The sequence below is a fragment of the Euwallacea similis genome, chromosome 2 (genome assembly GCF_039881205.1).
Source record: "Euwallacea similis isolate ESF13 chromosome 2, ESF131.1, whole genome shotgun sequence".
Classification (NCBI taxonomy): domain Eukaryota; kingdom Metazoa; phylum Arthropoda; class Insecta; order Coleoptera; family Curculionidae; genus Euwallacea; species Euwallacea similis.
The window spans coordinates 4,916,894-4,933,192 of record NC_089610.1 but is presented as its reverse complement, the minus strand read 5'-3'; the positions used below and the strand labels follow the sequence as shown (position 1 = coordinate 4,933,192).

The 16,299-nt window shown below is 36.3% G+C and overlaps 2 protein-coding genes across 3 annotated transcripts; both read right to left on the bottom strand.

Moving 5' to 3' along the window:
- Window positions 1-1,059: 1,059 nt before the first annotated feature.
- Window positions 1,060-7,487, bottom strand: LOC136416082 (MFS-type transporter SLC18B1-like). Of its 2 annotated transcripts, none has more exons than XM_066401089.1 (8): window positions 7,030-7,487; window positions 3,917-4,086; window positions 3,189-3,336; window positions 2,697-2,880; window positions 2,334-2,640; window positions 2,185-2,280; window positions 1,827-2,132; window positions 1,060-1,700 (listed from the first exon to the last, which is right to left on the bottom strand). In XM_066401089.1, exons 1-8 carry the CDS (start codon window positions 7,132-7,134, stop codon window positions 1,496-1,498), a joined length of 1,521 nt encoding a protein of 506 aa, XP_066257186.1. In that variant the 5' UTR covers window positions 7,135-7,487; the 3' UTR covers window positions 1,060-1,495. The 2 variants fall into 2 exon arrangements, with proteins under 2 accessions (XP_066257186.1, XP_066257177.1); XM_066401080.1 differs by lacking the exon at window positions 7,030-7,487 and adding an exon at window positions 5,029-5,492.
- Window positions 7,488-9,513: 2,026 nt separating this feature from the next.
- Window positions 9,514-15,106, bottom strand: LOC136416161 (protein takeout-like). The gene is made up of 5 exons (XM_066401211.1): window positions 14,890-15,106; window positions 11,478-11,718; window positions 10,561-10,694; window positions 10,355-10,504; window positions 9,514-10,124 (listed from the first exon to the last, which is right to left on the bottom strand). The coding sequence occupies exons 1-5, from the start codon at window positions 14,981-14,983 to the stop codon at window positions 9,970-9,972; spliced, it is 774 nt and encodes a 257-aa protein (XP_066257308.1). The 5' UTR covers window positions 14,984-15,106; the 3' UTR covers window positions 9,514-9,969.
- Window positions 15,107-16,299: the final 1,193 nt, after the last annotated feature.

Genomic DNA, 16,299 nt, shown 5'->3' with positions numbered 1-16,299 from the left:
TTCTTTTATAAAGGATCTCGTCCACCCTTGATATGGTTGCCATCTAAGGTGCCATTCTTTCGTTATGTTGGTGTTGATTAAAGATTTTTCTGCTACTGTTTTCCCAAAGGATTCGTTGCTTTGTATAATCTTTAAGCCGATTAACATAAGCCCCGAAGAGGTCTGCACCGATACTGTAGATGCCAAGTGATACAGGTCCTCTTTTTGTGTCGAAGAAAATCTCCTAAACATATCCTGCTTAGTGTTTTAGCGACTGGGTAATGCGGGATTCGCTAGGGCGCCTACTCTAAAAACCTCGGGTTTTCTTTTCTTGCAGTCTGCAACGACCTGGAACTGTCGCTAAGGGACAAATCGTCGCTGTCGAAAGGCTTGGGGATTCGGCTGTCAATTGCTTTTAGGCCCGGGGATTATTGTCCCTTTTGAATGGCACGCTCCATGCGTTTCTTTTCCTTAACCATCGCAGACATCACACTGTTACAGCGATCCCACTTTGTTGGGCCTTCCGTTGATGCGGGGTATTGGAATTAGGTTGTCCACGCATTATTTTAGCACGTGTCGTTGCTCTTCGAATAACGAGTATTGGAAAATGCAGTGTTCTGCGACATCGACGACAGTTCCCTCAATCCGAGATCGTTTTCTCTATTTTGTGAGTGTAGCTCTTGAGGCTATCGTGTCCGCTGAGCGCCTGAATTAGATAGAAGTTCAGGTGCCTAAGTTTGCACGACGTATATAGGTCTTGGTCAGGGATCACTTAATTACTCGCTTAATTCACTGTCCCTTATCCGCCAGTCGTGTCTGCCATTTTTGAATAGTAGTTCGCTTGGCCTCCCGCCTATCAATATCCGTGACCCGAGGGAGGGCTTCCTCCAGGAGGAATTCGATTTGTGGTGCTCCTACCAAAATCTGGGTGCCTCTAGTGATAGTGTGTGATACGCACAGAAGACCCGCATCAGGGCTTTCCTTTGGCCGTTCAAGAGCATCTGCAAATGATACAGGTACTAACTTGAACTAATAAAAACTCCATGTATAGTAACTATATAATATATTTCTCTTGAAAGGGCTCTTACATAACTTTGGCTAATCGCTTTATTATAGTTTCTTTAGTATTATATTAATATAAATTAGGATAAATTGTCATAAAAAAAAATTAAAATATGCAGGTTTTATTGGGCCTACGCTAACAATTAAAAGTACAAAACAGTTAAAAGAATTGGCAGCTCATTTACTCGTACTGCTGATCAAAATTAACGCAAATAGCGAAATATTCGTTTCGTTACAACGTGAGTGATATTTAATTATGAGGAACATATTCGCACGTTTCGAATTTGCATCAAAGAAATGGAAAACTGGGAAGAATCCGAAGGAAGCTGTTGTGCATTCCATCCCCAATATTTCACACGAAAACTCTTCGAATCCAATTTAGATATATTTGAACGTTGTACTGAAATTTTCCTGACCAGCAATAGTACGATTCTACATCTTCTAAATCAAGATATTATGCTACTCCTTCAAGGTATGCAGTGGTTGAGTTATTCCGACCATTTAAGGCGCCGTAGCTCTGGCTGTAGTGTCCCATTAGTAAGTTTATGGATTCCCTTTCAGGCCAGGCCTGACTCTTGTAGCTGTTGCATGCAATCAAGCTGTTCATGGCTGGAGGCCTGCTCTTCTCGATCGATATCCCATTTCCAATCGATGCAAGACTGAAACAACGACTCTTTACACCTACCAATATTAACCCAATACTGAGCACTAACCCGAACGAATCTCCCGGAATTTATAATACTTAAGCCAAAAGCTATCATGATTTAATCAACGATCTAACATACCTTCTTAGATTATCTACGCTCTGTGAAAAGGACCTTTGACTGTGCTCCAAGTCACCATTGGACAGTTTATCATCTTTCAGTTCAATGTAAGCCGGAGGCTGCTTGAACATCCATATGAACACTAGTGTGACCGCCCCTACTAGGAGATGAATGGCAATAATGAACATTGAAGCATTCCTAAAGCCGACTGTATCATATAGGATTCCGGCTATGGAGGGCCCGATAAAAGCTCCCAGCGCAAAAGAGCTGGTCCAGAGGCCTGACACTAGAGCGTAAGTTTCCAGGTCATTGGGAAACCCATAGAGCCTACAGGTAGCCAGATTTTGTTAAATTTAAATATCCCTTGAATGGTACTTACACTGCAGTCTTAAGGGCGTCACCAAATGAGGCCACAAGCTGCGCTCCCATCCCTAATCCATGGAGGACCAGGCCAACTATTGTGACCCAAAATATCCTAAATTGATCAGTAATTGCAGAAAAATGTCTTGTTGAAATAAAGAAACCTACGTGGGCAGTGGTATAAAAGGTGCCGGCCCGATCAAGCAAAACCCAGCAGCTATCAAAAGCGACCCAATGGCAGTGACAACTTTGGGGATGCCTAAATTGTCGCAGATCCAGCCCCACAAGGGGGTCGTTATGGCATACACTCCCCCGTTGATTACGAACATTAAGCCTAAGATCACTGGAGATAATTTGAACAGCCGTAAATGAGGCTCCAGGGTCGCCTGCAAGAAGCTTATGGAAGTACTTGTCACGATAATACTGGCAGTGGCCAAGAGAACTCCTGGAATCTTCAAGATTTTAAATACAGAAGCTGGAAAAGATTTAATGTTTTAGTTATGAAGAGGAAAATGTGGTGGTGATACTTACGCCCTTTTTCCTTGTCAGTACCTACGTCATGTTTGGGTAGTACAAAAGCTGTCAGGATGGCAGAGGCGAATAACATGGAGCCCATTACTGCGAAAGGCAGTGTGTAACCTCCTAACTGGAATAAGGCTCCGCCTACTGTGGGGCCCACTATTAGTCCTAAACCGAAGAATGTTTCCAAAGAAGCCTAAAATTTTGGATTATTATTATTATTGGGAAGGCTCATGATGTTTATTAACCCTGAATAGTGTACAAGATACAGAAGGCAGCTACTGAACATGAATGAACCGTATATTTAAATAATTTTTTTTTACCATAAAATATTGATTATAAGATAAACTTTATTTTAATTTTATATAATTAGTAGCGATACGTTACAATTATAGTCATAATTATAAATTTAATTATTCTTGTGATTACAATTAAGAATTAAATTATAATTATAAATATGCGATTAATAATTATAATTAATCGCGAGAAAATAACATTACTTACAAATGTTGTGGCAACTTTATCCGGGAACTCTTTGGCTATGATCGCGAAGCTGGCTGTCAAAAATGCAGCGTTTCCCATGGCTTCAACAATTCTTATCACAAAACTTAAAATTATGAACGTCAGTCGTTCTTCAACTTTGTCTAAAAAGCTGAAATACGATTTTTGTCAAAAAATTGATATACAGGACGTTTCACTTGTACATGCCGCTGTAATATCTTTGACACTGACATATGTCACTTTATTTTGCGTGCGATATTTCTTTTCCTACGAACGTGCAGTTTACTGCCCATATGCGGTAGAAGTTTTTACTGCTTGCAAAGTGGCATGTACCAGTGTTAGAAATCGTCGCGGAGAATGTTAAGACGTGAGCATTGAAATGCTTTTTGGTGTACGTTTGCGTGTAAAGATTTTACTGCACGCTAATATTCAATCAGACCTGAAGATAAGACAAATGCTCAATAAAATATTGTACCTAACACGTGCGAGAATGTCAACTGCACGCAGCGTGGTGTAAAATGTCACTTCTCGTTAGGTAATATTACCTAACAACGGTATGCTACTTTCCCGAACAACGCGAAGTGAAGTTCGGTTAGCGATCGCGTGCGGTAAAGGATACTTTTTCACGTGTAAAGTACATCTTTCCTACGAGTCGATGTGTGTTACTTAATCGTCTTCTACAAGGTCAATTAAACATATCGTGCGATAAATTGTAAGTGGAAGTCTCTTACCCAAATAAAATGGCGCAGATTCCTGTTGTGTATATTCCTCCATTGAAGGTATACTTTGGACCAATTTTGTTGAGATGTTGTCCGTAGAGTGGACTCACGATGAAAACTACGAACTCAAAGATACCGAATACTAAACCATATTCTGTGGCTGTACATCCTTTTTTCTCAGCCTAAAACCGATTTATCTGGAGTTAGAGAATGGGGAAAGTTGGGAATTAAAAATCGATTTTGGTTCGGAGCATGTTCAAGTAAAAAAATGGGAACGATGTAGCCGCTGAAATTTGGGGGGAACAGGGGTTAAATCTGGGAGCTAAAATTGTCCTTTATTTTGGGGAGAAAAAAGAACCGATTTCAATGCGAGTGAGTCGACAGAAATACTGTGGGGCATGGGAAATAGTAGCGAGCTTTGAATAAATGATTTATTATAAATAATCTTTAGTAATTATATTATTAACATAAATTATTTAATAAAGATTTATTAGATAATTTGTGTTAATAATTTAATCATTAACACAAATTATATATTAATTATATATATATTCATTTCTGATGCAATAAACAATACCAATCTCTAGTGCTGAACAGGCTCCACTTTCATAAGATTTTTTAAGTGAGAAAAGAAGGGTTTGTTAATTATTGTTTAATTTACTCTAATTCAGTGTGTTACTTACAATAAACATGTAGTTTGAATTGACTTTAACTTGAACCTAAAGCAATTAAATGTATTTTTATTCACGCATTTTAATCTTTGTCTATACAAAATTATCGGCGAAGCCGGACTTGTTTTAAATTTGCAAACAAACAAGCTATCGGTAAATGCGGACAAAAAATAAATAGTATTATTCCCGTTTTTTAACAGTTTTATAATGCTGCACGACTAGATAATCGCTTAGTTTGACGATGGGTTTATCATAAATGGGAAATTTATGTTACAAACATTTTGGCAGCTGAGTCTAAGCCTCATAGTTACAATTTTAAGGTATAAAAAAATATGCAGTATAAATTTAATATAATTCAGTTGAAAACTCATCAAACATTGTTGAGAATTTGAGATATTTATTAATGGTTTATATGCAGGTAAACATTAGACTTATGAGGGAAATAATACATACCACCGCAGGATAAAAAGGGGCCTGCAACGAGCAAACCAATCCACTACAAAAGTTCGCCGTCCCCGCAACCAGTAGAGTCAGAACTTGGCCTTTGGTCAATTTCATAAAAAACCTTCCCATTTTGTCACCAACTTCACATAACTCAATTTACTCTGTGGCTCTGAGAAATTATTTCAAACTAACTAGAGGCAATAACGGTTTATTTGCCCTTTGAATCTTCGATCATTGTGCCTGCTGCTTTTTTCCTCAGAAATTCTTTGCATAGAAGTACGACAGCTCCATCAGAATTAAATAGTTTAGGTATAGATATTTCCTTACTTCCATTTTCAGAATCTATTGAATCGCGGAATAATAATTTTTTTCGATAGTTTTGCTGCGCAATAATGTTAAGTATTAACAAAAACTCAAGATAATTTTATTCCACAGAGATCACAGAGACTACAAAAATAACTGGAACTACAGGAAGTTTACAAGCACTAGCTTGAAAGGTTATTAAAATACGCATCCAAAGGTCCTTACATTATCAATACGCGTAAATATTTAGTAATTAAGTTTAGACAAGATAGGCGGAACAATTAACAAGCAAATTTTTTGATTTTAATTATATTTTGACGAGACGAAATAGCGATAAAAAATTGTGAAAGTGGTGAAACTCTGTACAAAGTCAGGAACTTAAAACACTGCTTGGGCAAGATCAATGGTGGTAATCACTTTTAAAAAATACTCGATCTTTAGAAAACTACGCTCACTAAAAATCCTTTCAGGGCTATATTCACAAAATTTTTGCCGCTCAGTGGAAAAAATAGCACGAGATGTGCGATTTGTGTGGCTCGTGTCGCACACGTCCATTAAAACACTCATCGCCTCGCCGCTCGACTGGCAAACTTGGACTGGTGCGACAATGAGCTGCTTAATGAAACTTGTTTGTTAATATGCTAGTTCGAGTTTGCTTTTTGCGTGAATTTTAAATTTCATTTATGTTGTTTGATGAGTCCTTTGCTTAGTTTGGTGGAGGAACCATATTGTCCTAAATTATCATACAGCCTTCTAAGCGTACACAATGCAAGCTGTCGACGATGGAGAAACTGTTTAAGACATTAATCTGCAGTTCGAACAGCGTTTAAGTTACACCGAGCATAACACTCGACAATATCTCGTTTTTTCAGGTTTGAAAAGTTTATTTCGACAACTGATACACATTTAATTCTTCGATTTGGCAAATTCTTATCGAGGCAAGTCAAAAATTTTAATTTACATCTGACTTAAATGACGGGAGCTGTCAGTGTTAAGCAAATAATAAAACAATATACACGATTTCATGGCCAACTATTTTAAAATTGCATATCGGATTAAAAAAAGGCTACAAGTCCGCCATTTTGAGAAATAACTGTCTACTTATTGGTATCATTTCAAAGTTTGAAAAAATACTTTTTTAAATAAACCGTGATCTTCTATGCTTTCCATTAAAAAAAGTAAGTTTATGCCATATTTCAAAAATAACAGCTGTCAGAAAAAATCTGGTAAGCCTGTCTTTTTCAGGGCAAAATTATCTACAATATTCGTTCTCTAGAACCAATAATTACACGACTAGATCGACTAAAAGAAATCGACAAAATTTGGCTTTTGCTAAATATCTAGTAATCCATAGGCTTTTTCAAGAAACTAAAAATGGTTTTAAATTGGTCCTCTAAAGCTGCATTTATTTCCCCATTTAACTGACCTCGTAACTCTGTTAGTTTCCGAGATCCCTTAACTAATCGTCGAAAAAAATTCACTCTGTATAATAAAAAATACAAACCATGTTTTCTTTTTCTCTGTTTTCAGTGACAAATCATACCCTAAAGTTTGACTGATGAACTTGTAGACACTTTATATAAAAATAGTTGATTTTTTTAAATCGTTTTATGCGAGGATTAGTAGTTCTCTCCAGTTGTAGCGAGGGATATACAGGATATAACATCCCGTATGCATTTTGTTACTTCCCAACTCAAAGATACTCACCTCTTGAGGATAAAACGGGGCCTGCAGTGACACGCAAATAGCGTTGCAAAAGTCTGCAATTCCAATAACGATTAACGTCAACCATTGTCTTTTCGAAAAACCCATAATTTTCACTATGCACTATAAATTAACAATACTCCAAATTTTTCCGAAATTTAGCGCAAATTTGGCGCTAGTGAGTACCTTATTCTATTAACAGCGACAGATACGCGTAAAAGTAAGATAGCTTCATGTGTATCAAATAATTAATGAACAAATATTTTCTCACTACCATGCTGACCGCATCTGTAGTCAAAATAATGTTTTTGATAAATCTGGCGTATGCGAGGCTAAAGGAACGTAATCCATCCTGATTCTGGAAGAGCACAATGCACAAACAATACTGAAATTTAGAAGAGACGTTGTAACATCTCATGTAGCCTGCTCTATATTGATTATTACTTATTGGTTGAGAAACGATATTTTTGAATAACGGCATTGACGAGACTTGGAAGAAGTGCAATATGTCTCAGGGGCAAAGGTTTGATGATATGGCGACATTTAAACGTTTATTTCAGTCTTTGATAAATTACGTTTTTACCGAGAACCGAGATGTTTTCGTCGGGTTGCCGGAAGAAATTTAGGAATGTAAATACGTAGTCGTGTCGTTAGTCGTTAGTTTTTCCAACGTTCATTATAGGTAAATTTACAAAAATATTTAACGAGAAGGAACGTCAGAAAAAGCAAATCGAATAATTATAATCGGAAGAGATTAAGGAAACGACAAACAAATTCGACTTTAGTATTGGTCCAACTTTAGATGCTCCCAAGATAACGCTTGGGGCTCCATTAGATCCTTTAGCCACAAGATCGTATTATTTGTAGTCACATGCTGCACGCATTACACGAATTTTGTAAACAATATTAATCAATTTGATACTAATTTTATCTATAAATTTTTACAGCTTCAATGATTCTTTCATACAATATGTTCTGTTTGCTCTTGCGACCACGCTGAATTTCCTGATAAACTTGTTAAAATCCAAAAATAATTAAGACTTTCGAAAATATGTTTTAACTCGTGTATAGTATTTTACTCAATAATAATAATAATATTAATAATGGTCTTTATTGGGGGAAATATATAAACCAGCTCTCAAAGGGTGAAGTTCAGCAAATCCTCTCGTGATTGCTAGCCAAACTTAACTTTTGTGCAAGCCGGCCCAGAGCAGAACGTTTTGTTGCCTGCCCTAAGGGTCCGAAAAGGCTTCGTTAGTCCCCATGCTGAATGATTGTGCGTCTTGAAATGCCATTTGCTAGAGTTTATTTGTCGCCATCCTACTCACCGCTTTTCACATAACCAAGCTATAGTTCCATCCGTCTAGACACCAAATATTTCGCAAATAAGATTATCCGGACTTCTTTGTGCAAAAACTGTAACCATGTATAGGCATTGGCATTTTTCGTAATATATGGGAAAAATCAGAAGAATGTATAACTTTTTGGTAAATTTGTAGAACGTAAATGTAAAATATACAGCTAAAATCTTTCACCATACTGTCAAGAGATATTTATTTCCCCATGTTACCGGTTAAGGAAATAGAGCAATTCAGCTAAACATGTCTTATACAAAAGTTGTTTTTTTTAATTCTATAAAATATCAAAATAATTTTTTGATTCTGTAAATTAAGAATAAACTTCATAATATTTCATTTACAGACTTAAAATTGTTTCCAGGGCAAACCCGAGTCTTAAAATCCGACATAAAACCTAAAAACACACGTTGGTACTTAGATAACGCCTATATGTTGTGGTCTTTTCAACTGATATGTTGATATCAGACTGTGAAGGCTTTAACGTGAGTTAAAAGGTCACTGGAAGTGTTTTCCTCGTAGAAAATCCAGTCATACATTAATGAGGATTATTAATAAAATATTTTCTATGGTTTAAAGCAACGTATTAATACTCAGGTCGAAGAAAAATGCATGAAAATTATTATTTAAAAAAATTTTTATTTCTTTACTGTCAAAACACAGAGATTTAGATAATACTTCTTAAAAAACCTACATTCGCCATGCTGTCAAGTATCTCACAAAAACCTTTTCTAGGACATTTTTTTCATTAGAAGTAGTATTAAAAAAGATTTGCTTCACATGAAATTCTAACAACCGGCATTTTCTTGGTTAGGCCCGATTGTACATGGTGGTTCCAATTCGCAGCTCACCATTGCAATGTCGGGAACCGCAAAAGATATAAGGCCAATTAAATTATGGTGAAGGTGCGAAACTAAACACTCAGTAAAAGTCTTTTTAGGAATGAATTTGGAATAAATTCAGAGATATAAAAAAAAGACAAAATTTGTAAAAGTTTTTTTCTCGCTCTTATTTACTATATATCAATAAAATACAAAATTGAATTATTGGAATTTCAATCCAACGTTTCGGTTTTACGCCACCATCGCCAAACTGTTTTTTTAAATACGAATGCAGATTTCTAAAATCATTTTTGAAACATATTGAAGAAGCTTATGACGTGTTGAACTTGATTCTGTGCATACGATTACTTCTTCAAACGGCCTTGGTCAGATGATTTTACAATGAATTGTAAATTTTGCATAGGACATAAAAGGGTGTTTGTTTGCTTGATGAGTCATGATCTGAGCTCATTTCAAGAGCTAAAACAATTCACTACCTAGTTGATAGTATGTGTAGCTTCAAGTAGCTAAAGCGCCTCCAATGAAAATGTTCCAAGAAATGGTCCTTCGGTAACTAAGGCGACTGTGGATAAAAAATTATTTTCTTCGGATTGAAAGCCCAAAGGCTCAGCTGCTCTACAGCTCACATTGACTTCACAAAAGCAATTTTAAACAAGCCGAAGAGACTCAATAACTTGAACTATCCTGGAGAATAGTAATACGGATCTTTGGACAATCTATAGCCTTACAACCTAAAATTCTTAACTTTACGCATCAGGTAGCCACATTTTTAACGGTAACTGCATGAAAGCACTATTGAGGAATCCCTTGAAATGCCTAGCTAAGGACAATCTTGCTGCCGGTTTCATTTCGTTGATAATTTCTTCTGAATTTGTGTTAAGGAAGTTATTCATGGCTTCACCTAAAAATAGTCATGAAGGACCTTATCATCATCAATAGAGAAATTATTCATATAATGATGATTCGTTTTTGATGCGTAATCCACATCTATCGGTTATAACTCCAGTTTGGTCTGTGACTCAACATGGTATTGTTGATTTAGGATTTACGATAGCCGAGGAAAAGCCATTTTTAATGTCCACGAAATGATTATTTGAATTGATACTATTCATCTGTGGTGGTTCTCCTTACCTATCACATTGCCATGATTGATTATATCCCTGATCCTAAACCTGCTTTTCTTCAGTCTGAAATCCACCAACATCTTATCTATTTTCATGTATCTGACATTGTCTTTTATGAATTCTGTTCCGAAGATCTTAGCAGCAGCATCAATATCCACTAAAAAAGAAAACAACAATTTTAATTGTTATCGATTCACTGGCTGAGGGACTTACGGAATATGGCCCAAAAGTCGCCTTTCGACCGTACGGGGAAGAGAAGAACATTTCCATTCACGTCATATTTCCCTCTTATGTCCATTCTTGGAAATTTGAATCCGATTTCTATTACGTAGTTATCAACATTTGCACTAAAAGATAATATTAAATGTAGACCAGCGTATTAAACCAGAACCGCCAATCCTACACAGGTGCTTCGCAAGGATACCAAGCTCTTAGGAGCTTCAATTTTAAACAGCATCATTTCTTGCATTGCCATGCCACGAAAAATGAATCTCTAGATAATTCTGCTCTGTTTTATTTTTTTCCTCCTTAAATATTAAAAAACATTTATTTCATAGTGCCTGGGCGGAGTAGTTGGCGCTACACCAATTCGTAGCCAGTAAATCAATCATTATTGTATTTGATACTATAATATTGTTGCTAATCAACCATCCGGGTTGTAATTAAGGATTGACCGTTAGAAAAATCACAGCCGCTTCGGCAACTACCCTCTCAAAATAACATTTTTCTTTTACTATGAATATAATGGGCACTAATTTAGGGGTTAAAATAATTTGAAATATTGTAATGATCGCTTTTTTGCATGCAAACAGTTAAATATATAAAAAATCTTCTGAAAGTCTCGATAAAAGCGTCAGGGTGACTAGCATAGACAATAAATGCATTCGCCATATTGTCAAGAAAATATGCTCAGGGTCAATATAGTTATTGAAGTGATGGTAGTTTTAGCAGAAACATTGTTTCCAAGAAAAACGAGTAATGAACTAATGGTATGTCGCTATTACTGAAACAACGAAAGCTTTATGCCCCTGTCAAACTGGACAGCAGTGGATAAGTGGACCTGTCAAACACCTTTTAAAACTGAATTTATAGTAATTTAATACACCTTGATTCTTTCTCAGAAAACTTACTCAATTTTCTCTACAGTGTAATTCTGGGCTCCATTGGCTGTGACATTATAAAATGATGCTTTGATCTTTAAAGGTCCCTGTCCATTTTCGATAATTATCTTTTCTAGCTGAAATGGATCGATGCTGGGAACATTGAGATCTGTTAGTCCATTCACCAAATACGGTCGGAGGTGGTTGAATGTTCGCTGTAGACATTTGTTGAGATTGGGGTCTGCTTTGTAGCAGGGAATGATGTACTCAGCTGTGAGGAAAAAATGGTTAAATTATCTGTAGGCTTTAAATACTTGGAGACTTAGAAATAGTCAACGGAAGCTTAAAGTTCTTGTCAAAGTAGAAATAGAATCTCGACATTGGTTCATCCGTTTCCATGACAATCACGCTGCAACTCCTTCTTCGAAACAATCCATATCGACCCAAACAACATAGTCGGTAATTCCAAACGTTTTAATCCAAACCAATCGATCTTCTAGGAAATCACTTGATGATTACCAAATTCCTTTCTTTCGAATTTAGGTCACTATGCGACCCACCGAATTATGTATGTTAAATAGCAAACGTAACATGCTACAAGCACCGCACAATGTAAAATTTACCTGCAAGAAATCATGTTGTCCTCATTCACTCGTGTGTTACGTAAAGTGGCGCGCTTGTGTAACATAAATTAAATTGGTCGATTTTGATTTCCGCGTTGTGATGGAGATGCCATTTCTGAATGGAGGATCTTACCTAGGCCGTAAAGCGACCTTTTTGGGCTGAATAAGAATTTTTATAGTGAAGACCAACGACTCTTTATGCCTACAGGGTGTCAAAGATCTAAGAGCAACTATTTTAATGATAGTTTCCACTAAGGTAATCAGCAGATTCCTACGAATTTTTTTTCTTACCTAAAAAACCCTTCGCACTTCGGAGCTCCTGTAATTCGGCCTTTTTGAATTTTTTTCTCGACTTTTAATGCACAAATTTCAAAATCTTCGAAGACTTGCGTAGAAACCGCGACTGCTTCAGCATTAAAGGCGACAAGTTTCCAATTGGCGCCTGCGTCACGTAGAAATAGCCGTGATTGGGCGTTAGTTTCAGATTTCAATGCCAACATCGACGCTCTGACTTTTAGAGATAGAACGCCCATCGACGTTTTCACAAATAGAAAACCTTCATAACCTTTTCGAGAGTCGAGAATTTACATGCACCGCTAAAATATTTGCCCTTTGAATTGGGCCACTCTGTATACGTATCATCTCCTGCATATTCTTAAAAAAATAAGAGGCTTTCTTTCTGAAATTTCGAAATCTTTATTTTTGTTCTGTCCTATTATCACTCCCGTTCTGATGTGGCAGTCTGAATGTGGCTGATTTAGAAATTTTGGTTGCAGAGATGCGAATTGCTTCAACGTCTAGGCGGTAATAATATCAAGTGATCATTGGCAAACAGACTTTGCAATAGTCTGTTAATGGAGCGACTGGATTTAGCACCAAAAATCTGACTGAAGCAAGCTTTTTTTAAGAATAGTTATAATTTCTACGTTCTTCTGCTCTATTTTTAATATTTCATGTCTGCGCTACATCTCTTCAATTTACAGTTAAAATACCACTTCTTCGCTTAAATCACTGCGAGCCATTTTACTTTCTTACGCCTGACGATATAACGTTACGTAACGATCATGTAACCTTCGATGGGTCAATGTCGAGTTGGAACTGAAGAAAGTGAGATGAAACCTCTTTACCTAGATATCATACAAGTGCTCTGCAAGGTATCATAACATGCGTTCTTACGGTCTTTCTCATTGTCCAATTAAATTAGGCGCAGTTTTATATATAATGTCTAGTGTTACGTATATTTATGTATTACGTGATATTTATCTCCGGCAATGCAACGTAAAAGGGTAATAAATGATTTTGCTTTAGCTGCAAGTGAAGAGAAATACCAGCGGAATTGCCAAAGAAATCGTGATGTGGTATCATGCCAGCTCCAAATATTCTCCTACGATCTATTGCAAAAGGCCTATTGGTGCTGGTATTGTAAAATGAACCTCTCTTCAACAATGGAATCAAATTACAAATGTCAATACAAATATCATTCGTTTAAGAGTTGCCCGTAGTATTAATGGACTTCGTTCGTTTGTGCGTAATTTTATCCAACTTTTACCAATACATTAGGCTGCCCTAGTGGGAAGAGAAGATCCATTACCATCCCTTAGATTGCGTGTAAAGGGAAATTGGGCAGGACTTAATTAAATTGATGCTGAATACCTTGAAAAGACCTAACTCCTCCTATTAGTTAATTAGATTAGAAGTGAGTTAAGCTACCGTTTATTCACGAGAAGAACTATGGACTCATGAGGGGTGAAGGGTGGTCTAAACTCTGCGAACGAATAAACGGGTTTAAGTTACGAGTTTCATATAAAATGTTACTAAATTTATGAGAACGTGCTGTGATTAAAAAATGGAATTTAAATTTCCGTGTTGCTATAACTGAAAAATTCTGGAAAATAGAAGGTACTGTTAGTCGTCTCGGTGGACTATTTTTTTTTATTCACTGCTAAATAATATATTAATTAGAGCGTTGCTATGCATTGAATAATTGACTTTTATTATGTGGAAATTGAATAATAGTTACTCATGCAACAAGCGAATTAAACTACTGTTTATTCATGAGAAGAGAATAGGTCCACGAGGCTTGGAAAGAAGCCTTTCCTCGGGCAAGTTTGATACACATTGTTATTAAATTTTTAACATATTTTCAATGTTTTAAAATTATATTAAAAATTACCTTAAAGTCATTCAACACATCCAATTTGCAAGTCTTTTAACCTGAGTTGACTAGTCGAAAAAAACCTTTGCCTCATTTCCAAAATTCTTGTGCACTGTATTTCGGATGGGAGGCATCTGAGCAACCGACGAACATTAATATATTAAATATTTTATCATAATTAAATAAAAAATCAAACTATAAATATCGCTCAGTTTCTCCGCACTAGGCTGCTTTATAGTGGCGAAGTTTCCCCTAAAAATCTACTATTTGGTAGTTGCTCTATATTAAGGGTTACTAGCTCCCTGATTAATCGCTTTTTTAAAACGAATTAATAGGGCCCTTCCAGAGTGCAAATGTCCGCCAAAATGTTCTATAAATGGGGCTGTTAAAGACCGTTTACGGCCCATGCATCGTCAACTCCATATTCATCCGCCCATCAATAATAACTTTTTCCGCGTCTTCGAGTCTTTTTAGGTCAAATCAACAATTAAAGTACCTAGCTATGCATGTTTTGTTACGAAGAGAAAATGTAAGACTTGCGTGATACATTGAACGAGTTTAGCCGCTTGCGCAACTATTGTAGCAATTAATGTAAAAAAAAAAATTAGACTCACATTTATTACAAAATTTGAGATGATGAAAATTACCCGGATCTAATACTTACGCGTTTGGAATTCAGGTTCCTTCTTGCCACTCTCCTGGTCCTCGGTCAACGCGCCACATTGAAGATAAAATAACACTGCTAAGACTATTCTCATTTTATAGTCCGTTACTATGTCTACCCGAAACAACTAGAATAACTAGACTGTAGTTCTTTTAAAGTCTGAATGATGTCTGTCTGCCCACAGGAGGAGAAATATTGCACATGATGCTATGAGTAGAACTTTGGAGAAAGCATTTGCCGGCTTACCTATATTATGTGGGGTTTACACGTAGGGAAGGGGGGATCCCAATATTTCTGTCAAGTTTTGTTAATATGATATTTTGAAGCGTTATTAAGTATTGCCCCCACAATGAAGTCAGATATAATCGTGTGCGTAGAATTTTGCAATACGAATATTTGCTTTGCATAACACCTATAGGGACTTATAATTTTCTGTTATATCATTCAGCCTTAACACATTTAAGGTGATTTAAATGTAGACTTAAATAGAAGAGAGAAAACTTTTGAAGCAGATTCAAGTTGCCAATTTACCAAAAATGGGGTCCCTCAGGAGGCGTTGCTGCAAAGAGGAGTCGGCTCCAGTTTTCGTAGCTGTCGAGAAAGGAATAAAATAGCTTTGAAAATTAGGATTAATGTGAAAAGAGGAAAACTGACGTAAGGAAAGAATTCAACACACCTCAGATAATTGGCATAATTATTACTGTGAAAAACCTGTTTTTTTTAATGCATTTAAAAAACACCTAAAAAGTTAATAAGATCAAAGTTTTGCGTTATCTTCATCCTTACGATCTGTGCCTTTTATTCCACTTTTTAAAAACAACCGTCCCCTTTAAAGAGTGAAAAAAACAGCAATAAAGCATATTCCATGCTAGGAGTTCAGCGACGCTTATGCTCAGTGATGTTCATTAACAAGCTCAAAACCATATTCTATTTTTTTACAGAATTTTACCCCAGCTCGGTAAATTGCCAAGCATTTTCTAAAAAACGCGTCCATGGACCATATGAGAACGAATTCTCCAATAGATTCAATATAATCCTACCATTTCTACGAGGATTATAGTAAAAGAAATTAACGTATTTCATCAGATGGTATAGAGAGTCTTAGCTAGTTAAAATTTTATATCACCTAAGTCTGAAATATTTTTCGACAGAGGCATTTCAAACAATGAAAATATACGTTGGCCGTCACGCTCATTAGATCTGTCCCCATTTGATTATTATTTATGGGGAATTATGAAAAGAGCTAATTTGTAAATCTGTAACTACCGATGTTAATGAACTGCGAAGGAAGATCATGACAACTTTAAGAACCAGAATAGGAATAAGGGGCGTTTTAAGATCAATGCAGAATTTAAAGAGACGCATAAAGCTGTGCTTGGAAATAGAGGGTGAGCATCTCATATAATTTTC